Below are 25,169 nucleotides of genomic sequence, written 5' to 3'. Positions count from 1 at the left end.
GAGATAAACAATGCGGTTGTCCACTGTGTACGTTCGATCGTCCGTTGACACAACGGACGATCGAACGTACACAGTGGTCAATTCAATCCAATATTCTATGTTGAGTTGGAATGTGTTGTGTAGTATGTCTGTTTGGATGTATGTTTATAATATGTGCGTAAGTATGTATGTTAGTAGGATGCACATGTGGTGGACGCCACACCAGTAATAACCAACTTTTTATTCCTTCCTTCCTTCCTATGTCTGAAGCTTAACATAATTTTGTAAAAACTAATGCATAACCTATATACTTTACTCAAATATTAAACGTGTCTTACTAATAAAATAAGTTCATGTCAGAATGTTGGCTGTTATGAAGTTTTATAATTTCGTAGCCATATAGAGCATTACCAATGTACGGACGTTCTTTAATCCTCTTAGGATCCATCTACACTGGGATGACCGAAATAGTAAAAACAAAAACGTTACACCATATTTAAATTCAAAGTACTTCACATGTCAAAAGGACCCTAATTAACATTTGTGCATTTGAGGATTTTTGCAATTAAAACATTAATATATGAGACGCTTTAATCTCTATACTTAGAAGATGGTTAGTAAAAATATCAAATATGAAATTGGTACTTTTTTCAGTAAAACAGTACAATGCATTTTTTTTTATATAGAATAGGAAGGCGGATGAGCATATGGGCCACCGGATGGTAAATGTTTGTAAAGTAAATGGTAAATTACTAAGACTATTAACGAGAAAGTGAGTTCGCTTGTTCGTTCGTTTGTTCCCATTTCATGTCGTAACTGTCAACCGACCATCATGTATTTTTACATACACATTATCAGGGGAATATTGAAGGACACACCTAATACCTGCTCACTTTCCCTCACACACAAAGAAATTTGGCAACTCCTTTCTTTGTCGCACTACCAAAAAATGGAATTCCTTACCAGCTCACGTGTTCCCCTCCTTTTACAACCCGGGTTCCTTCAAACGAGGCGTGAAGAGGCATCTTGCGGGCCAGCAAGGCGGGGACGGCTAGTACAGAACATTCTTCCCGACTGTACTGGCCGTCGTCGCGTTTGGACTCTACTACCACTTACCATCAGGTGGAGTAGAGTCATTTGCCATCCCGGGGCATATATAAAAAAAAAACACGCCGGCAAAGCCGCGGGCAGAAGTGACTTCCTATCGCCGGTTCTTCTCAGGTCTGAGATATTAATTTCAGAACCGGTGGTTTATGACAAATCAAGTGTAACGCTTCTCCATAATTATATTGAACAAAGATTTTGATCTTAACTTAAAAAAGTAATTAAAAATCCGTTAAATAAATATATTTCATTATTTAATGAAATATATTTATTATTTAATGAAATATATTTATTTTACTCTTTAATATATTTATATTAAAGAGTATCCGATCACTTTTTGCCGGTTCTTCTTAAGAAGGCTAAAATTCACATTTCGAATCGAAATTATATATCATAAGAATTATTTTGTAGTCAGGTTTTTCAAATTTATGAATGCGTGTCGGAAAAAGTGCGTAAGGCTAGGTACACACGATAATACAACACGTTTATACCGTATATGGTATTAAGCTTAGAAACAGTTGTACGTTAGTATTTCACATTTTCATTCGTTTAAAATACGAACAATGTCAACGTTTGTGAAGTAATAATAAGTTTTACTACAAACCCAATACGTTAAAACTTTATTTGGTTTGCTTGACAAGTCCGGTTTGTATTCGACAAACGTTCATTGAACGTTTTTTGCAGTACAAATAGACTGTGAACGAGTCTATACACAATGTGTGTGCCACTATTTATTCGATAAGATTTATATTGCAAAAATGTATCCGTTACGGGACGCTTGGCAGATGTGAAATATCGAAATTGATTGTTATGGATAACCTAAATAAAAAAAATGGTATTAAATAAATAAAGACAGATTCTTGTTAATGTTTTTGTTATTACTATAATATGAAGCAACAATATATACAAGTACATAATGATTGTGATATGTGACACGTAAACAAAGGAGAGTCGATAGTGGTAACGGAGACGGAGCATAACAGCAAAAACGCCAGAAAAAAAACGTGCATAACACTGCAGTGTGAACTTTATGCAATACTTTCTAATACTGGTGGTAGAGCTTTGAGCAAGCTTGTCCGGGTATGTACCACCCACTCATCAGATATTCTACCGCAAAACAGCAGTACTTGGTATTGCTGTGTTCCGGTTTGAAGGGTTAGTGAGCCAATGTAATTATAGGCACAAGGGACATAACATCTTAGTTCATAAGTTTGGTGGCGCATTGGTGATGTAAGCGATGGTTAACATTCCTTACAATGCCAATGTCTATGGGCGTTGGTGACCACGTACCATCAAGTGGCCTATATACACGTCCGCCTTCCTATTCTATAAAAAAAATCCAATGCGTTATGCCGTTCGCCGTTACGGCATACGTGTCAGTCCTTCTCCCAAACCGTGCAAATTTCATCAAAAGACGTACACAACAATGGCGTAGGAACCCTGTCTACACTATAAATCCAGAGCTTCATGATATTTGCTGACGAGTCGTTTTACTCCCAAGCCGCACAAATATCATCAAAAGATGTGCAAAACAATGTCTTGTGGACTCACTCTTATACCTCATAAATCCGATTTATATTAAATACTCGACGTCATGCGTCTTACTGCTCAATTACGTTGTAATCTTTTTGCCGATTTGCGCGTCTGTGTTCGATTCGAAAAAGGAAGACTTAATACGTCGAAAGGATTTAGTCATTTAATTTATATTTTAACGTATTTTGACTGTTCTTCCTTTTCATTGTATACTCAAACTCTAATTAATCTATTTAGACGAAGATGACCATTTACAACATAAATATAAATATATATATATATATATATATATATATATATATCTTGATAAAATATTACAAAAGTTATATTCACTCTACATAGAACCACATAAAAGCATATAAAGCCATGGAAACCATAGCTAATCCTTGAATTGAAGGAGGCCAGCTACAAGAGCTGTGGCTGTACCTAAGGCACTACATAGTACCTAGTAAAGACGGCACTACAATAGGATGAAGGGTCCTAGGCTGTCCCCTTAAAGGCCTCTCAGACAGAACGCACGGGGAAAAATTCATTGTTAATTTTTAAACTTTTGTCTCTTTATGTTGCTTTAAAGATTTTTTTTTACGTGAAGTTATTTTAATATATATATACATATTTATATATTTGTGGCATGTCTAGCGCGTAAGTAATGAACCTTGGGTTTCTAACATAATATATTTGTATTAGTTTATGGTTTTGTGTATATTCACATAAGTATTTATTTATAATATATTATAAAAAGCATACTACATCACAATAACGTAGACACCAAGGAGGCTTAAGCCGTTGTAATCGGCTGACGGTCGCTTTTGTTACCCGTCTCGTATCTATCCGTCGTGGTTTGCGATACACCAGTCGCTATGAACATTCGATAAGTGTTATAAGCTCATTTACAGTAATCGTTAATTTTTTTTTGTCAGATTTCGCATATTTTTGTTATATTATAATAGAAATTTAAAAAAGACGAAAATAAAAATAAAATTGACGAACTAAACCGAAATAATCTACAAAGAATAGTAAATACACGCCGTTCAAATGATTCGCCTCTGGTACTATTGAATACGCCACGTTAGCGGCATTACATCTGCGAATTACTAAGCTCAGTCTTTGAGCCAGGTAAGCACCAGCGCTTAAGTCACCAGAAGTGTGATTTTTTTTTAATCTCCTTCCATACTTTCTATTTTTCTTTGTGGCTAACTTTTGTAGCTTCTCTTTTGTGAACTGTGATCATAATATATATGACCTACTATGTTTGCGTTAGATTTTTTGGCATAAATTATAATAATATATAAAAAAACGTATACCCTGGTACCTAAGTATAACTTGTTGGTATTTAAGTGTTGTCTCAGATGTCAAATTTAAGTAGGAAAATTATTCCAATCCAATGAATCTGTTTTGTCATGACGTTTCAGAGGGTAACGCAAATGCTTCCTGTTTAAATTAGTAACCGGTTTTAACCGGATTACATCGCCACTTAATTCTTCAATAGGTAGGAATTATGTTGTAATTAATTCATTTATGAATATTTTCAGCAACAAAACATCATTTCTAAAATTTCACTAATAAATATATGAACTATTATTGGACATATTTGCTTCCACTTTTCTTAAGTGATTAATAAGCTATAGAGCCTTATAAATTGGAGTTTTCTTGGCTGCGTTTATTTACAACAATATATTTAAATTAAATAATATTTTATTCGCTATTCTGTGGTGCATACTATATTATTATTATATTATATATTTACTGGTGGTAGGGTTTTATGCAAGCTCGTCTGGGTAGGTACCACCCACTCATCAGATATTCTACCTCAAAAAAGCAATACTTGATATTGTTGTGTTCCGGTTTGAAGTGTGAGTGAGCCAGTGTTATTACAGGCACAAGAGACATAACACCTTAGTTCCCGAGGTTGGTGGTGCATTGGCTATGTAAGCGATGGTTGACATTTCTTACAATGCCAACGTCTAAGGCCCATATGCTCGTCCGCCTTCCTATTCTATAAAAAAATATATATATATTTCTTGCTATTTCAAAATCGGTAACAAATTATCATCATTTCAGGTTGTTGGTTAAAACACTAATATTTTTTTGATATTGTCAAAATTGTATGATCTTCGTGACAGACCGACGTAGCGTAGGTGACGAATCTAGTTAAAGTTATACCTATTCCCAACTCAATAACTAGGCAATAACTCCAACAAACATTTCAGAGATCCGTAAACTTATTATATGTCATACTTTGATTTGCATACTATTCGTTTTTGTATCTTATATTTATCTTATATTTTTATAAATAATGTAAATTTATTAAATAACTAGTTTCCGAACGTTCTGCCCACGGGTGATGGGGGGTGGTATTAGATACCGTATGTGAATTTATGTCGCTCTGACAACGTGTAAGCAAAATTTCATAATGAGGTTGAGTAGCTAAAACGTGAGAGCGTAATATACAAACGTACTTACCGTAACCGTAACAGCCTGTGAATTTCCCACTGTTGGGCTAAAGGCCTCCTCTCCTCTTTTTGAGGAGAAGGTTTGAAGCTTATTCCACCACGCTGCTCCAATGCGGGTTGGTAGAATTCATATGTGGCAGAATTTCAGTGAAATTAGACACATGCAGGTTTCCTCGCGATGTTTACCTTCACCGTAAAGCACGAGATGAATTATAATCACAAATTAAGCACATGAAAATTCAGTGGTGCTTGCCCGGGTTTGAACCCACGATCATCGGTTAAGATTCACGCATTCTTACCACTGGGCCATCTCGGCTTTACGCATTTATAATATTAGTAAGAATATATGTCAAATGATATATATGATTAATAGCCAGACACCATTTGCTGATTATTTTTTTCATGAACCCAGTGTTACGACAGGTGTAAGGGACATAACATCTTAGTTCGCAAGAGTGGTGGCGCATTTGCGATATTAGGGTGATTAATATTTCTTATAGTGCCAATGTACATAGGTAGCGGTGACCACTGACCATTCAGTGGCCAATTTCAAAAAAATAAGCAACTGCAGCTTATCTTCCACGTATCCACAATGTTTATTGTTGTCAAATTAGACTTATTTTTAGAGTTTTACAATCAGGTCCATAAGAAACGAAGTAAAAATATATCGCAATCAAACATCCAGCAGCAGGTATAAGCTAGTTATAAGTGTGTAAAATTTATCCTGGAAAAGTTTAGAGGGAATAACAAAAATAAAGGAAACTAAATTTACATATTCAAGATCACGTGAACGATGTCGCGGATATAACAGCCCTTTAAAAATACTTATTTAAATATACGGAACCGTAACTTCATACGGCGCTCTATAAAAGCAAGAGAACGAGAAGAAAACATACAATTTACAAGCAGCTTGTCGTTACAAGGCGACTGTTCTGAATAATAAGGCTATATCTCACGAGGCCTCATTTTGTTATAACGTGAACGTTCTGTTTTGTGACTTATATTGAGATATTGATGCAAAAAAATGTTTATGGACATAAATAGTTTATAACGTAGACAAGTTTACAGACAGAGTTTTTTAAAAAAAATATATAATATTTGAATTTTAAAATATTTAATTATAATTCAAATGACACAACCGAAAAGAGGCTTATGCTCTAGTCAAATGTTCTTCCTTTTTTTACAAATCGTTTCCCAATACATACGATCCCAAAGCATCGAATGACACAAAGACTTACATTCCGCTGATTAAGCATTTACTTCTATTGTCTTCATGCTTTGAGCTAACATAACTACGTATAGATAGTTTATGAAGAGTTATAATAATAATAATAAATAACTTTATTGCACACTCACAAGGAAAAAAAAGACAAATATAAGTAAAAAAGAACAAGAAGAACAAAAGCTTAAGAATACTCATGCTATATAAACATAATTTCGGACAGTGATATGATGCATGCAAAGGGCGGTCTTATCACTCAACTAGAAGATTTATTATTATATATACCTGTTATTACAACGTAAAGATATTAAACAACGAAATTTCTTATAATATAAAAAAGGAAGTGTTTAAAACTATTTCGAATTATTATTAATTATTAAATTATAATTATTACCTTTTATAGAGCATAGAGTTTTGATCGATACTATTTTAACTATTCTACCACCAAACAACTATTGTTGTTTTTGTTGTTTTCTGGTTTGAAGGATGAGCTAGTAATGAGCCAAACAATTTAACTACAGGCACAAGAGATTACATCTTAGTGCATCACTGTCCAGGCACTATGTAGAATGAATAACTCTTCTTAGATACATAAAATATATGATCTGTGACCACATACATAAACCACCACTTAGATGAGTTCTCTGCTTCCAAATATCCGAAGAAGGTTGTTTTGCTACAGCTCCATCTAGTGACCAGGTACAAAGTTGTAAGTATAAAAATTAAAAACTTTTTATAACAAAAATAGCATTTATTACGCCAAATACATTACTATATAATTACGCTCGATCAGTGCTGAAGTCAAATAATCTCAAACAGATAAACCAACATACATTTCTATATACAAAAATAGTAAGTTTTTATAAAGAGTTGAAATTGAAATTTTACATATTAGTTTAAATAGAGATATTTGCATTTTGTAAAACAAATTCTAAGAATTCATAATAACCATAATATGTGAATAACGCTAAATGAGAGAACTTTACAAATTATATAGATTTATTCAAAAAGTTAATTATAAATTTTAACTAACATATATATTTTTGTATTAAAATGATACAATTAAGTAATAAGACATTAAATAAGCTTTAACGAATAAAGCCGTTAAAGTACTTCTCTTTGCTAATATAAGTCACTATAAGTTATGAAATTGTGATATAAAAGATGATATTTTAAGTGATCGGAAAAGAACATTAGTTATGCTAACAGCGCCAGATGCTGGTTCAATAAACCTTCGGCTGCAGATACACATTGATATAAATTAAATAGATTTGTCTTTTCATTATAATTAAATTTAAAATAGAAGTCGAGATGGCCCAGTGATAAGAACGCGTGAATCTTAACCGATAAACGTGGGTTCGAACCCGGGCAAGCACCTCTGAATTTTCATGTGCTTAATTTCTGTTTATAATTCATCTCGTGCTTTTCGGTGAAGGAAAACATCGCGAGGAAACCTGCATGTGTCTAATTTCATCGAAATTCTGCCACATGTGTATTCCACCAACCCGCATTGGAGCAGCGTGGTGGAATAAGCTCCAAACCTTCTCCTCAAAAGGGAGAGGAGGCCTTAGCCCAGCAGTGGGACATTTACAGGCTGTTACTACTACTATAATTATATCATAAAAGTAATTTTAAATAAGTAGAGTAAAAACAATTAAAAATTTATTGCCATCATTCTACGCGGCCATCGGTCTCGATTTGTATAGCAGCTATTTTTAATTTTTATTTGTATTACTTTAAGGTGTATACCATCAGTTGGCACATTTGACAATCCGACTACCTATTTTATATAAAAAATAAAAATTTAATTGGCAATATATTATTATTTTGACTGGAATATTTAAAAAATGGTGTGAGTGTCAACTCACGGGAATTAATATGTAAATATGTGAGCTCATGTACCGATCTCACGCACACCGTTTATGAGAATTTCTTGACAGGATAACCCAATGACTTATTACCGGTTGGACCCGGGAATCAAACTCAAGACCTCGATATCTGCAGACTTATAATTTAGTTAGCTAGTATAATAATAATAATAACAATAATATCCTGGGACATTTTTCACACACGGCCATCTGATCCCAAATTAAGCTTGTACAAAGCTTGTGCTATGGAAACCAGACAACTGATATTACATATACTACTTTTCTTTTGTAAATACATACTTATATAGAAAATTACACCCAGACAGACATGTTTATGCACACAAATGTCTGTCCTGGGCGGGAATCGAACCCACAACCTTCGGCGTGAAAAGGCAAGTATCTACCAACCACGCCAACCGGCTCGTCGTAATAATATCGATACCGTATCTAGCATGCACTCATCCTCGTTCAGACCCTTTCAAAATTACCTTATTCATTTAACCTTGCAACAGATGTGAATTTATTGATAGATTATTTTTCTTGGCCATCCTTTAATGTCCAATTATTATTATTTTTTACAACGTTCATAAATTCGCATTACTTTGCGCGTTGTAAAATTTTTAATAAATCTTTCGTTAATGCACAATATATATTTTATAGCTCATCATTTATAGACAATTTAAAAATAATATTAGTAATAATTTCTGTGTTACTTGATTTCCATTAAAACCATTTCAAAGTATTTCAAGAGTCTATATATTTTTAGAATACAATCAAAGTAGATACCGCCCATTCACCACTTATTCTACCGCCAAACAGCAATACTTTGTGATAATGTATCATTATGTTTGAACTGGACATAGCTTCGTAGTTCCTTAGTGTGGCGGCCCAAAGCTTAAGAAATGGTTAGTGTTAACTTTTCGATTGTCTCGTTAGTCTTAACTAAACGTAACTTATTTAGCAGTGTTTACACTCCCGTGCCTCGACAATCACGTAAAGTCGTTGGTCCGGCGCGTGAACTCTTTCCGGTCAGAGTTATAGAGTGCAACTGTGTTTGCGCACACATTTGTGCACTATAATTTGTCCTGCGCAGTAGGCTAGTCTTCCTTCATATTGGTCACTGTAACTGAAATCGTTCAGGCCGACAGCATCAGTGTTTTATAAACTGCCAATATCTAAGAGCTACCTTCAATAATTCAATAAAAAAAAGAGACTCTCGAAAATAACGTTTTTTACCTTTTTTGCTGACAACGATATCCTCTACACCGTACTTGAAATGTAATCAACGTAGATGGTTGAAAAAACATATCAGGTAGAAATCCTGTTAGTACATTTTTTTAATTTAATCGGGAATTTATTGAAAATAATATTAGAAATCGACGGTCATATTTAAATAACACAACAAATTAAGCAAAAAGTAAATAGACTAGAAAGAGAGAGAATATTTGTGACGTCATAATGTTAATGTGCTTATAATAAGGAAGAAAATAAATTATGTTAACTGTATAGAGCGGTATTTTTTGTTTGTCTGTTGTTTTTTTTTTAAATAAAATATCGGATTGAAAATATTAAAATACTAGTTTTATTAATATGCAACTTTCACAAAACGATAGGTTGTATGTATTATGATATTTATTTTTAATTGTAATTTATTAGCCGAGATGGCCCAGTGGTAAGAACATGTGAATCTTAACCGATGATCGTGGGTTCAAACCCGGGCAAGCACCACTGAATTGTCATGTGCTTAATTTGTGATTATAATTAATCTCGTGCTTTACGGTGAAGGAAAACATCGTGAGGAAACCTGTATGTGTCTAATTTCTCTGAAATTCTGCCACATGTGTATTCCACCAACCCGCATTGGAGCAGCGTGGTGGAATAAGCAAACCTTCTCCTCAAAAAGAGGAGAGGAGGCCTTTAGCCCAGCAGTGGGACATTCACAGGCTGCTACGGTAATTTATTACGTAAATAGAGAGAAAACGGTCAGTGATTAATTATCATTAGTATCGCCCAACATCAATTATTTTGTAATTGTTTGTTCTAATACTTAGAACATGACATTAAATATTTATTGCCATAATTAACGACACATGAGATAATTTGCAATGACTTGGCCCACTAATTTTTCAATCGCAATAATGCAAGTGTTTAATATAAAGGGGACACCACCTTGACACCGTGCGTGATATAACGGACGGATGCCGACCAGCCCTACGCACCGTAGGAAGATCATCATCTGTGGAATCGCAGATAGTGGGACACTAATTCCTTTATTGAACTAACTGTAACATAGCGGAGATTTGTGCAATTTTTGACTTTTATTTTATTAATTATGTATATTTTTATATATTTAACGAGCAAACGGTTTGAATGTAGAATATATATATTATTTCGTAACTAGAGTTAAATTGAATTCAATGAAAATATATAAACAAAAACATTCCTTGTATAACAATATCCACGTAAAATTTAGCAAACAAAAGACGTGAAATATTTAATTATCCAACCACGTAAAATAATTACGGGTAAATTGAGAACCAAATATTTAATACACGAAATTATACATGCAAAGCTATATAGAGCGAAGGTAAAAAATAATATTATAATGGATCAAATCAGTTATATATTATCCGTTTTTTATGTTATAAGCAGGCAGACGATCAAATGGGACACCTGATGGTAAGTGGTCGCCACCTCCACCACCGCCACCGCATATACATCGGCGATGTAAGAAGTAATGATCATTCCTTACATTGCGATTGCGCGACCAACCTAGGGAACCGATATGTTATGTCCATTGAGCCTGTAGTTACACTGGCTCACTCACCCTTCAAATCGGAACGCAACAATACAAAGTATTGCTGCTTAACGGCAGAATATCTGATGAATAATGGCCTGCACAAAGCCACACCACCGGTATGCTTCAACTGCATTGGTATTTACGACCCTTTTTATTAAACTTTTTTTTTATCAACTCCTCAAACCTGAGAATAACTGGCGAAAGTAACTCAATGGTTTTATGCTTTTTTCCTTGACGATATATTTTTTTCGCAATAAAAGAACATCAAATTCGCGAAATGAACTGGAGGTGATAGTTTTATTCGTAAGATGTGTTATTAGATAAAAAATTCTTATTTTATGTAACATTATAAGTCCTCCAGACCGATTTCTGCTACGGCGGCCAATCTCAAGAGAGATTAGTCAACTGCGCAGGACATATTATAGTGCACAAGTATGTGCGCAAACACAGGTGCACTCTCTATTATATTCTTTCTATTCTATGAGTTCATTCGCAGGACCAACTTTACATGCTTTTCGAGGCACGGGAGTGTACACACTTCCAACTTCCAAACTCCAGGCTGCTATTGAGAATTTTCTGACAGAAAAACCCAATATTTTGTTTATTGGCCCGACCTGGGAATTGAACCCAGGACCTCCGGTTCAGCAGCCTTACATCAAGCCACTAGACCAACGAGGCAGTCACTTTATAATATTATAATTCCACACAACAGAAACGTTCTTAGACGTTTTTTTTTTAATTTTACGTTTTCTATTATACTGTATAAAAAATAGAAGCATATATATATAATGCCATAAATAGCTAATAATCCTGTGTAATCGATTAACAGAGTTTTCGAATTTAAGCTTATATATAACACAACATATATATATATATATATATACATATACATGTGTGTGTGTTTGTGTAACAAATTCGGGATTAATCTTTTGCAATAAATACAATAATTATTATATATTAATTACAGTGATTTGTGGTTAAGCAAAACGCGCATTTGCTGTTTTCAATTAACCGCAATTATTAACCGATACTTGTGGATTAATTTAATAACAATTACAATATCGCTTTGAGGTGCACTACCCTCTGAGGATTCGACCTTTCATTGACATAATAATTGTAACAAAGTAGTTTTTTTTTTAATTAATTACCTTTATCACAGGGAGGTATGACTTTGTGCCACTAGGCATGTATCACCAACTCATCACATATTTTACCGCTAAATAGCAAAATATAATATTGTTGTGTTCTGGTACGAAGGGTGAGTGAGCCGGTGCCAGGAACAAAATATATAACAATTTAGTTCGCAAGGCTGGTGGGTCATTGGCGATGGAATGACGACGAAGAGATTTATCCCACATGTCCTAGATTATTTGTAAATAATCTTTGATTAAAAATCCAGTTTTTATCTCATAAAAACGACGAGTAAAAGTAAATAATAGAAGACGTTTCGTTCGCTTATCAAGAAAATTCGTTCCTTTATGTTTTTGATACAAAAAATATTTCTTGAAATCATAATGTTATACAAACTATATTTTATTTTTTACTTTTAAAGACTTTGCAAAATAAAGTTAAAGATCAGCAAACCCGCTCTTAAATCGTTGGCCCGTCGCCTGATCTCTGTCTGGACGCATAAGATTTCCATGCCGTCAAAAGGGAGTAGAGAGCGCATCTGCGTTGGTACCTACATTAGGATAGTATAATATATCTTGCTCAGGTGGTTGGTCCTTGGGATTGATAACCGTAATTCAGGCAGTAGTTCTGTTTTCTCTACTCAATAAATGCTCAAATTGTATGCCTTATAAATAATAAAATACACTTTATTTAGTCCTTGCTATAAAAGCAAACTTACTTAAAAATGAAAACGATACTCATAAATACAATCGGAGTTCACCACGCGTCCAATTCACAATAACAAACAAACATTTTAATAAACAGTTTCTCCGACATCCCGTTCAATGCTTTATTTAGCGCGCTGCCGGTTATGAATATATTTTATGACCTCAGCTGAAATCCCAAATCGCATTCGATGGTTTTCAATTTCCCAGTTACAGAGGGTTGGTGTATTAGGGATGATATTTAATTTGAATAATTTCAAATTTGCCAAAAAATATTTTATTATTTTTTTGTATATATTTATTTTACTATACAAAAACTAATGTATATATATATAAATTATTATTTATTAAAATATTTATATTAAGGCCTAAATATATATTTATCACGCCAACCGAGCCGGTTGGCGTGGTTGGTAGAACACTTGCCTTTCACGCCGAAGGTTGTGGGTTCGATTCCCACCCAGGACAGACGTTTGTGTGCATGAACATGAATGTTTGTCCTGAGTCTGGGTGTTATTATCTATATAAGTATGTATTTACAAAAAAAAAAGTAGTATATGTAGTATATCAGTTGTCTGGTTTCCATAGCACAAGCTTTGTACAAGCTTAATTTGGGGTCAGATGGCCGTGTGTGAAAAATGTCCCAGTATATTATTATATTATTATATATCAATAACCGTATAAGTGACCGCGTGGAGTAATGGCTAGAATGCTTTTATATATTAATGTTTTATTAATTTTTTTAATGATCGGGTTTTGGATATTATTTTCAAAATTAAGAATTGTATCAAATTTTTGCAAATGTTGCAATTAACAGAATCTTACAGCAACGGAAAAGCAATATGAAAAAATAAAATTATAAATTAAGCGGAAAATAATGGGGCTAAATCCTAATATATATAAAATATAGTATAAAAACATATGTTGTTAAAAAAAGCTATAAAATTATAATGAATAATAAAATATGACAGATAATAAATTTTGTTATAAAACAAATTAAACAAATTATCTTAATTCTATATTTTTGGATATATTTATATGGTAATTAATAATATAAAAATTTATATTTCATGGGCAAGGTTTAAATTCTATCCATTTCATTGTAAGCCGCTACTAGACGGCAATACATCAATTTTTATATCGCTCAACTGACCGCCAGTTTACACATAGGACAACGTCTGCTGAGTTTTGCTCACAATATACAATTCAAATATTTATTTTGTTTTAAAATACATATAATATACTTAAAAAAACAATGCATTGATTTCATACATTCAAATTGTTCAATATAGAAAGAACCGTTGCAGTGAAATGGCCCTTAGTAGTTTTAATTTAAATAAAAAATGGCGCATTTGTACAAATTACAATGGTCACGAAGCAACAAAATTTAGACGAAATGATCACAAGAATCTATTTACAGCAATATTAAAGAGAAAAAAATTTAAATTAAATTTCTAAAGACAAACACGGATGATATAAAATCCAAAATACATAGTGTACTATACATTATACATATATACTATACAGTGTTACACGAACGAAAGCAAAGTCACGACGCACATAAGATGGAAAGACAGTTTCTATTAAACCAATTTTAATCAAGACTGCGGTATAAATTATTGAGCAAAGCGTTGTAAAATTAATTATTTTATTATCAACGAGCACTGCCCGTCACTGACTTCGCGTAAAGATACGGCTTTTCAGCAAGAAAACCTTTTTAGGGCTATTCCGTAAGAACAAACTACAAATTTAACACAGAAAATGCTTGTGAAATGTCAGAAAGTGATATCCGACATTGACAATAATTATGACATTGAAAGTAATGACATTTCAAGAAAACCCGCATCATAATAGTATAGAGTGAGTTTTGAAGTGAGCTGTTAAGCAATCGCACTACTTAAAAGGGTTATGTTTGCGCTTAACGTATTCTCGCTCAAAGATCATCGATCGATCATCTATTCATTACTGTTTAGTATTACAATTCACATATAAATAGGCTTGAAATAATTTGTTAAATAGTAAATTAAAACTTGATTGCCTATTAGTAATTAGTTTTGGTAAGCATTATGACGGTTTAAGTACATAACATAGTGATAAAAACAATTAAAATACATCAAATACAATATTAACTATAAATTTGCCGTACATTTATATTATTAAAATAAAATAGATACGTAAAATTAAAAAAATAAATTCGTCCTTTGAGAAATAAAATTCAATAAACATAATGACGAAATCATACAATTATCTAAATTGATGTACAATTTCTTTTTATCAATACTTCAAAGGAAACAATATCTTCAGAAAAATGTCTGTAATTTTTCATTCAAACAAAAGCAGGTCAAGTCGCAAAGCTTTAAAGCGGTCTCCGAATCATAAAATAAGAGCTCCGAAAGAATTAATCCTTTGTACTAAGTATTAAAACTAAGTTCACTTTGTACATTTAATCCTTATATGAAAATGTTATATTGCCAACATAATATTCGCAACATTTTAAAACGTATTTATTGTTAGCGCACAAATTGATATATTTTAACATTTGCAACGCATTTTGAATGTTACACTTTATCTTTTCTTTTTTCTTTTTACTGAAAAAAAAACTTGTTTTAGTTGTCAATATTAAAAATTAATAATATTATTACGTAATGTAAGCAATAAGAATGAATATAATATTTATTATTATATTTAAAAAAAATACCTTAAAAATTAAAAAACACATGACTGCACTAAATGAATAAAACATTTTACCTGGTGCTTTGTGCATACCCAGTGGGTACCACCCACTCATCAGATATTTTGCCGCTAAGCAGCAATGCTTAGTATTGTTGCGTTCCGGTTTGAAAGGTGAGTGAGCCAGTGTAACTACAGTCACAAGGGACATAACATCTCAGTTCCCAAGGTTGGTGGCGCATTGGCGAGGTAAGGAATGGTTATTATTTCTTGCATCGTCAATGTCTATGGGCAGTGGTGATCACTTACAATCTTTGACGCCTGCCTATAACATAAAAAAAAATAATGAATAAATTTACAACCTCTCGGAATGATGTAATGGTTCTAATGATATCACATACATAAACCTGTTAAACCATTTAAAAGTTACGGTGTAATAAAGAAACTCACATACATACGTGAACCCTTAAAAAATTACACTCTTTTCGGCGTCGCGTATAAAATAAAATGTGGCGGCATAATGTATAACTATAATATACAAAAGCGTTTTAAATAAATAATAATATTATGTGAACTTATGGGAACAGACAGTTTTAGTAATTAGTTAAAAACTTTAAAGGTAACTTTATAAAGTTTATTTACGATAATAATAACAACACGATAATAATAACAGTTTGGTGAAAATATATTATGCCTTTGAAGCACATAATTTTAGATTAGATACTTTTATTTTTAAATATTCTAAAATCTACAGACTTTAATAATAAAGTTTAAAAATATACTTTATCTTAATAATTAATCTGTCTGTAATCTAATAAAAATAAATGAAAAAAGGTCAGAGGATTAACAATTAAACCAGATCTTAATCCTCTTTTTTGTTTGTTCATGTTCCTTATACGTTGTAGGTTCGAATGCCATTTACAATAAGTAACTTCTAATATGATCAGCGCGAGCGTTTATTCTAAAACCTAAATATAATGTAAATTTTTATGTAAACATTCATTTTATAAATATCAACCCTTTTTTTAACGCCGGAAAAACGCATTACGCGTTTCCCCACGGGAACAGTGGGGTGGTATGTGGGGCTCGCCGGTGTCTAAGGCCGAGTGCGCCCCGAACATCGGAATACCCACTAAAAAACCAGCGGTACCCTTACCGTCTTAACGATGAGCGCCACGGAATCGCTTTCGCATGCTACCGTGACGCTCTGATGGCCGGCCCGCCTATGCGGGCCTCCATTCTCTAAGGAGGATATAAATATCAACCCGTTTAGGAGTACAAAATAGTTAAAGTTTTACAGGTAGCAGCCCAATATCTGAAATTTAGCAGTGCTTACACTCCATCTCGTGCCTCGGTGGCGTCGGATTTGTTATCCCATCGAATTATAAAAGTGAATAGAGCGCACTTGTTTTTACACATATACTTGTGCAGTACTCATACATCCTTTACCCTAAAATCACTACAGTGTACCGTTATCGGCGCGGATCGGCTGCCGTGCTCCTTAAGTCCTTCTGAAATAGGACATGCGAAAGCCCCGACACATCCAATACCCAGGATTACTACCTTACCTAACCTACCTGCCATCACACGCAGGTCAACCCACGGCTGAAACCAATAAAAAATAATTGTATTGCACTGTATAGTACAATGCAATACAATTATTATTATACTATATATACATAAATGATTAGATACCCGTTAGTTAAGCCGAGATGGCCCAGTGGTAAGAACGCGTGAACGTGGGTTCAAACCCGGGCAAGCACCTCTGAATTTACATGTGCTTAATTTCTGTTTATAATTCATCTCGTGCTTTTCGGTGAAGGAAAACATCGTGAGGAAACCTGCATGTGTCTAATTTCATCGAAATTCTGCCACATGTGTATTCCACCAACCCGCACTGGAGCAGCGTGGTGGAATAAGCTCCAAACCTTCTCCTCAAAAGGGAGAGGAGGCCTTAGACCAGCAGTGGGACATTAACAGGCTGTTACTGTACTGTACTGTACTGTAGTTAACACATACAATAATTATATAGACAGTAATTTTATATCAATGCCAAGAATAAAACAAATTGTCATTGAATAACTTTGAAATTTTATTACCTACTTGTGTGTTCTCCAACAATACGACTTTTGTTGGCGGTTGAAGCCATAGTTTAATTCAAGTAATAGAAAAAGTCATTCCACAAATGAATGAAATGACAGAATCGTACGCCACCCGGCTTAATTAAAAAAATACTTTTTTATTATTAATTAAATGTTTGAGAACTACGTGTTTTATGTTATATATAGGTGGACGGGCAAATGGGCTACGTGATGTTAAGCGATCACCACCCCCCATAGACATGGCGATTGTGATGTAAGAAATATATCAGCCATTACAATACATTGCCAATGCTCCACCAACCTTGGGAACGAAGATGTTATGTTCCTTGAGCTTGTAGTTACACTGGCTCATTCAACCTTCAAACCAGAACACAACAATACTAACTTTTGTTAATTCAGACGTTTCTTTCTTAAAAGAGCTGAGACGGGCATGGGCATTGAACTCGTGTATATTAATCGAAGGTGGTAATTTTTTTACATACATTATTGGTTTTAACACTGACAAATCACTATGATAATTTAAATAATCAATATTTTTGACTTAAAACATTAGAGTCATGTGTTATATCGACATAAAGTATTTTTATTAGTATGAAAAAAACAATATTACAACAAAGTCAGAAACCGGTACACCCTTTTCATCATAAGCGCGACAATAATAAGTACAAATTATCATACAACATTCTAAAATTTACAGACAAAGTATGAAAAGCTTAAAAAAAAGGTATTTCTCAGCAACATTAAAACGAAGAACATTTATTATATTACAATAGTCGTTTATCATTCAGTACACTATCCACGACATTAGTAACCAATATGAGAGTAATAGCACATGATACACATACATAGAACAAAAGAATAACACGAACGACATCAATCACCTTGAATAATGCAAGACGGAATAAAGATCACACGGAATCAGCCGATATATATTCAATAATTGATTTCATTGTCAACCAACTCCAGTGGAATAAATTATATTTGTATCGATTTCATGATGTACATACGTTGCTCTGCGTTGTTGTTATAAATTACAATCATTATTTTTTATATATAAAGTTTTTTTTTTAGTAGCACATTATGTCAATTATAAAAGAAATATATTACATGAGTTATCAGTAAATATTTATGAGCTGTCCACGAAATATAACTGAAGTTTTATAATAGCGTGGATTATCACACACTTCGGTGTATTCCAGTTTTAAAAATATAACATTACTTATTTTATTATTAGGAAATTTATTTCTTTACTATTATTTTTAAGCCGAGATGGCCCAGTGGTAAGAACGCGAATCTTAACCGATGATCGTGGGTTCAAACCCGGGCAAGCACCACTGAATTTTCATGAGCTTAATTTGTGATTATAATTACGGCGAAGGAAAACATCGTGAGGAAACCTGCATGTGTCTAATTTCATTGAAATTGTGCCACATGTGTATTCCACCAACCTGCACTGGAGCAGTGTGGTGAAATAAGCTCCAAACCTTCTCCTCAAAAAGGGAGAGGAGGCCTTCAGCCCAGCAGTGGGACATTCACAGGCTGTTACGGTTACGGACTATTATTTTTAAAGATCCGAGACAAATTTGGAAATTTGTAAATAGAACACATTAAATCTTCTCCAGAGAGCAAGGTCTATGTCAGTGGTGCTATATATACAGGCTGTTACTTAAATATTTATGTTTTGCGGTATAGAATATTTGATGAGTCGGTGGTACCTATCCAGACGAACTTGGACATAGCCCTACTAGTAATCTATATTTATACATTCCAGAACCAATAATAAAAACAAAGTCTAATAACAGTCCAAAAATTTTAATTATTTTATATTAAACTAATACGGCCTTTTAAATTTGGCTTAGCGGCTGTTTTGTTAAATACTGCTTTAACTCTTTCTGTCATTACTAATCTGACATTCAAAAGAAGAAGACACATCATTGTTTAACTAATCGCCTGCTAAAAAACGTTTTATAAGGTAGTTAATAGTTTTGTTGACATTTGAAGGAATTAAAAAAAAAAGTAATATATGTATTTAGGCAGACGGAACTAAATTACAGAATCACAGACATTTTCTAGTGACTATAATTATTAAATTTTTACTTATAAAAATATCATATATAATAGTGATATTGAGATATTTATTCGTTGAGTTTTTTTTTCTGACATTAATTTTATTTCTTTATAATTTTGTGCCCGCAATGTAAATTATATCTAAAATAAACTTTTTCGTAATTTGAATAATAAATTTATAAACGAAGTTAGATTTAAATAGCAAATATGTTATATTATACACTTATTGTAAGTTTAAATTATTTTTAAGTTTAATTTGACGGGCCGGTTAGCGTGGTTGCCTTTCACGCCGAAGGTTGTGGGTTCAATTCCCACCCAGGATAGACATTTGTGTGCATGGTAAGTGATCTCCATAGACACTGTTGGAATTAAAAATCAATTTTTATACATTCGTTTATTTATTTCGTGTATCTCGAAAACGGTTCTAACGATTTGGTATAAATTTTGTTTTTAAGCAATGTAATACTTTTCAAGATTATCTGTATATGTATATATAACGATGCAATATTATATATTGGTTTTAAATATATACGGGTTGAAATATTGGATTCCTATTACATTACTTAATAATACCTAATATTTCGCTTCAACAAAGTACAGAATCTGATAAGTTTTTTTTCTCATAGAGTTCATCTTAATAATATTAAAGAAGTCGTGGTAATTTGACGAGGGAAACGTTTTCCATGATAATTTAATTAGAAAAAGTTTCGAGTAAATTAACTTCTAATTAAGAACTCTCATTATAATAAGTTTTTCAAGAAGGATTAAGAGTGACGAGAACGCGGTCTGCTTAGTTTAATTGTTTTTTAACTTTAAAATTTTATAAATAGTTGAAAAATTTCATGGATTTAAGTAACTGACCTTATAACTTTTTTTAATTAAAAAATATATTTATTTATGATGATTCTTCTAATATACAAATACTTAAAATAAAAATAAAGCTAAATATAATTCATATTAACATTAAAATTAGGATAATATAGTGTAAAATTATTATAGTAAATAAAATAAAAAGAAAAATGCACGTGAATGTCCCACTGCTGGGTTAAGACAGAGCCGTTTGGATGGTGCTCAAATGCGGATTGACGGATATACAAACTGACTTAAATCCATCAAATACAGGTTTCCTTACGATATTTTCCTATATCGTCGAGCACGAGATAAAATGATAAACACAAATTAAGCACATGAAAATTAAAAGGTGCTTGTCTCAGTTTGAACTTACGAACTTTAACTAAAGTTGTCTCGGCTTATCAGAATAAAAATTATTTTTTAATATTAACAAAATATCTACTACTACTAAGCTTATGTATTGAAGTGAAAACTTCTTTAGGCGCGTTGCACTGGTTTATCGTTGGGGATAGACTCGTAGCTTCGCGTCGCTTAATAAATTGAAATCGTTGAAAGTACAAATAATTTAAGTATTGTGTAAATTAATGAGGATAATAATGATTAAAATTTATGTAAATACTAACAGTATATTCAAATAATATAATTGTATTTTAGTGTGCACAGAGATAAAAATTTCAAAATTTTTATTTTATAGTTTTCTAAAGTTCAAATTGACTACAAGACATTGAAAAGAATAATAATATTGAACAAGTTTTCTCTTTTTAATAATTTAATAAACACAATAAAAGACCAGAGCTGCCATCTATGCGTTACATTAAATACTACCATGACCAATTGAACTCGAGACTATAACAGCTATATACGTTATGCCACAACTCCTTGAAGTGTATACGTCCAATAATAGATGGCGCTAGTAGATTAAACTTTAGGTTTTTTATTTTTGTTTGTGTTTATAAAACTGTAATCAAATTTCTCTCCTTTTAAATTATTCATATATTTGCAATTCAAATTTAAAATGAATGCTTTATTGATACAGTTTGTTTGAAAGGCAAAAATAAACGAATTTTTCAACAAATCAAATTTTATTAACTTCTTTATTTTACAATATTGATCTTTAGGTTATATTTTCTTTACTTAATTAGATATCTTGAGTGAAAGTGTATGTATTGTTAAATATATAAGGATTTTATTAAATAATGCAACTATATCTTAGTAGTTATTTATTATATTAATGACTGAATGTGAGAGATAAAATTAGAGTAATGTCTATAAATACTTAGTTAACTAACTTACAAAAATGTAATACACATTATGATTAAAACAAGCACAGATACTACATTCTTATTCGCACTGGCCGAATAATCTCTAACATCTTTCATTTCTTGGATACTTCGATGTGCCTTAATTTTATCTGGAACCGCCTCATCTGATGCCATTTCACGATCATCAAATACTTTCTTGTCTATTGGATTGGCTGAAACAGTTGCTAGCCGACTTGTCGTGTATGGATTCGGCTTTTTCTCTTTATTCTCTTCCTTATTTTCATCATTACGAGCTTTAACAGCCTCAGTCGTAGCAGACTCAATTGATAAATCTAGAACACCATGGCTTGCAGTCGTTCCTTGTGTTTCCTTAATAGGTTTATGTGTGGTAGCGAGAGTAACTGTTTTTGTAGTAATTGCTGATACTTTATCTTTTATATTATTAGAACTATTCATTGCTTTGGTAGCTATATTTGGTTGTACATTTGGTGCATCGTCAAATTTCTCAGTACAATTGAGTATAAATCTTAGGTCAGTGTAAAAAAGATTCCCATTGAGTTGAGTCTCATCGTAGTATTCGTAGTCCGCGCCTGCTGCAATATCGGCATCTTCCTGATCTTGAGCATTTTTTTCTGCTTCAATAGTTTTTACCCATTTCTCTCTAAGTTCATTACTCGGAGTGCATTTAAGATTTTCAATGGATAGTTTTAAGTGAGAACTTTCTGTACGATTCATTAAATTAATGAACCAATCAAGTCGACAGTCGCAGGGGAAGTTGTTATCTGTAATGAAGAAAAATTTTTGCTTATATTGCGAATATAAATTAATCTCCTAAATAATATGGCAAATATACATAGCTAAATTGATTTCAAACAATTTTTTATGACTCTTTACTAAATAACGTTAGTTGTCTATACATTATTAATATGAGTTTTGAAGAATCATAACATGCTTATAACGCCATGTTTTCGATTCCAAAAAGTCAATTATTGAATTTTCCTTAGAGAGTAAGAGAGTAACAGCCTGTTAATGTCCCACTGCTGGGCTAAGGCCTCCTCTCCCTTTTGAGGAGAAGGTTTGGAGCTTATTCCACCACGCTGCTCCAATGCGGGTTGGTAGAATACACATGTGGCAGAATTTCAATGAAATTAGACACATGCAGGTTTCCCTCACGATGTTTTCCTTCACCGTTAAGCACGAGATGAATTATAAACACAAATTAAGCACATGAAAGTTCAGTGGTGCTTGCCCGGGTTTGAACCCACGATCATCGGTTAAGATTCACGCGTTCTTACCACTAGGCCATCTCGGCTTTTCCTTCCCTCATAACAATTAAAATAATTTCATTGATATTATTAACTTATCCAGTCATAAATTAAAATATTTTAAGAAAAATCATAAAAAAATAGGAATATTATTAAATATAAGGTTATATAGATGATAAAAGGCGTGAAATAACTATTTGTTGACAGGATATAATAGCTAAATTTAAATGTATTTAACTAACAGCCCTACGTTATTTAATTAGTGTTTTTGTCGGTTCAGAATTCATATTCCGAGTAAGTACCTTACATTTAATATATTCCTTATAAATGACAATTCAAAAGGCTTTTACAGCCTACTTCAATAGAGTATGTTTTTTTATGATAACTCAGTAATAAAAAAAGTTTTATCATCCATTGGAAGTATGGAAGCTAAGCGTGTGTGCTCAAAAGTAGTGAAAGAAGAGTAGGTACGATTATAATATATAATTATTTGATGCGACATTTAGATTTACTCCTTTGATTTATTTAACACACCAAACGATTTTTTTTACTATTTAATTAATTTATAATAAATAAACTATTATGTAATTTACGTGTATTACCTTCAACGTTTAAACTACTGACATTGCTGTAAAAGTTTTTCACGATTGGCGCCATTACTTCAGGCTTAAGCGTCCGTAGCTGGTTACCCTTTAAATTCATCAATGAGAGAGCCTTCAATCCATCAAATATCTTGTCATTGTCAATTTCTGTGAGTACGTTATGCGCCAGCGATAGCGAATTCAATTTCGACAGACCTTTAAATGCTTTTTCATCGAGCATTTGAATCTTATTACCTTCTAAATTCAATGAACGCAAATTTTTCAATGGTACAAATGTATTGTCGCCGATAACCTCTAAGCTATTGCCACTTAGATCAAGTTTTTCCAACTTTTTCAATCCCGAAAACGTTTCGCTATTCAATGTAAACAAATTATTTCTATCAATTTCCAACTCCCTTAAGTTTGTCAAATGTACAAAGGCTCTGTCGTGAATCGTTGTTATTTTATTGCTTGTGAGATAAATCTTTTCTAACGACGGCAAATCGATAAATACGTCTCGATTTATTTCCACGATCGCATTCGTGTCCAAGCCGATTGTTGTTAAATCTCCATGATGGGCAAAAGCGTTAGTTTTTAACACAGTTATCTGATTATCTGTTAAAATTATTTCCTTGACATGACTCAAATTGGCGAAAGCAAATGGTTCGATGATTGCAATATTTCCATATTTTACTTCTAATTTTAACAAAGCATTCGTATGTTTTAGAGCATTTTTGGGAATAAATTTGATCGGGACACCTCTTGTATTCGTAAACGTTAGTTTCGCAACGTTTTTTAATTCGTCAAAATTTTTCCAATTAGTGTCGTCTTGTGAAATACCGTCGACTGTTGAATAGCAATCAGCGCTTTTTATTAATTCATTTTCCCGCGAGTCCTTGACGCAGTAGCATTGAATTTTATTCGTGTTGTTAAAAACGGGATCACAGAGATGCGATTTAGTTTCGCGTTTCTGATGATAGCGCCTGGCTTCGACAAAGATGAATGCAACACATATAAGCGTCAGTATACCCCAAGGAGCCATTTTTCAGTTCGTGTAGTGCAGTTTCTGTAATAAACAAAGAATTTCATTTAAAATTTTTAGATATATTTAAAAATAAGAAACGCTTAACGTTTTATAGGTCAATGAATGTGTATATACATCATAACAATAAATTATCTATAGTGTGTAGAAGTTATCTGTTCCCAAAAGGGTTAATATAATAACACATAAATTGTTATATAAATAAATTAAAGCAAATCTGAATAGTTTAAGTACTTCTCATTGAATGAAACATCGTTAATATTCAATTTTATGGATCCATTAATAATAGGGTCGGAATACAAATTCGATTTAGTAAATCTGACCACAATGTCTGAAAGGGTTAATTCGTTCCTTATTTTCATTAGGAATGATTTTTTCGATTTTTTTAAATTAAAAATCAACAGATGCAAAACCTATTAGAATGTCGAGGTTCGATCCGTAATTTTACCAAATATTTACACACACACACACACACACACACACACACACACACACACAATAGACACAGTTTTTAATTACACAAATTCATTATGT

At 32.7% G+C, this 25,169-nt stretch overlaps 3 protein-coding genes across 4 annotated transcripts in view; 1 reads left to right on the top strand and 2 right to left on the bottom strand.

Moving 5' to 3' along the window:
* The window catches only part of LOC126769612 (uncharacterized), a 553,155-nt gene that overhangs the window by 239,606 nt on the left and 288,380 nt on the right, over positions 1-25,169 (bottom strand). The gene's annotated exons all lie outside the window — the stretch shown is intronic.
* Positions 1-25,169, top strand: part of LOC126769644 (uncharacterized) — a 180,403-nt gene that overhangs the window by 4,909 nt on the left and 150,325 nt on the right. The window lies entirely within an intron of this gene.
* Positions 21,693-25,169, bottom strand: part of LOC126769400 (connectin-like) — a 57,662-nt gene continuing 54,185 nt past the window's right edge. Inside the window, exons 2-3 of the mRNA XM_050488159.1 lie at positions 23,615-24,659; positions 21,693-22,529 (exon numbers count right to left, since the gene is read on the bottom strand). Of these exons, the coding sequence (XP_050344116.1) occupies positions 21,775-22,529; positions 23,615-24,635 (1,776 nt within the window). The 5' untranslated portion in view covers positions 24,636-24,659 and the 3' untranslated portion in view covers positions 21,693-21,774. The remainder of the gene's footprint in view (positions 22,530-23,614; positions 24,660-25,169) is intronic.

Source organism: Nymphalis io, chromosome 7 (genome assembly GCF_905147045.1).
Source record: "Nymphalis io chromosome 7, ilAglIoxx1.1, whole genome shotgun sequence".
Classification (NCBI taxonomy): domain Eukaryota; kingdom Metazoa; phylum Arthropoda; class Insecta; order Lepidoptera; family Nymphalidae; genus Nymphalis; species Nymphalis io.
The sequence above is the reverse complement of the archived record's forward strand: the minus strand, read 5'-3'. Positions and strand labels throughout refer to the sequence as shown.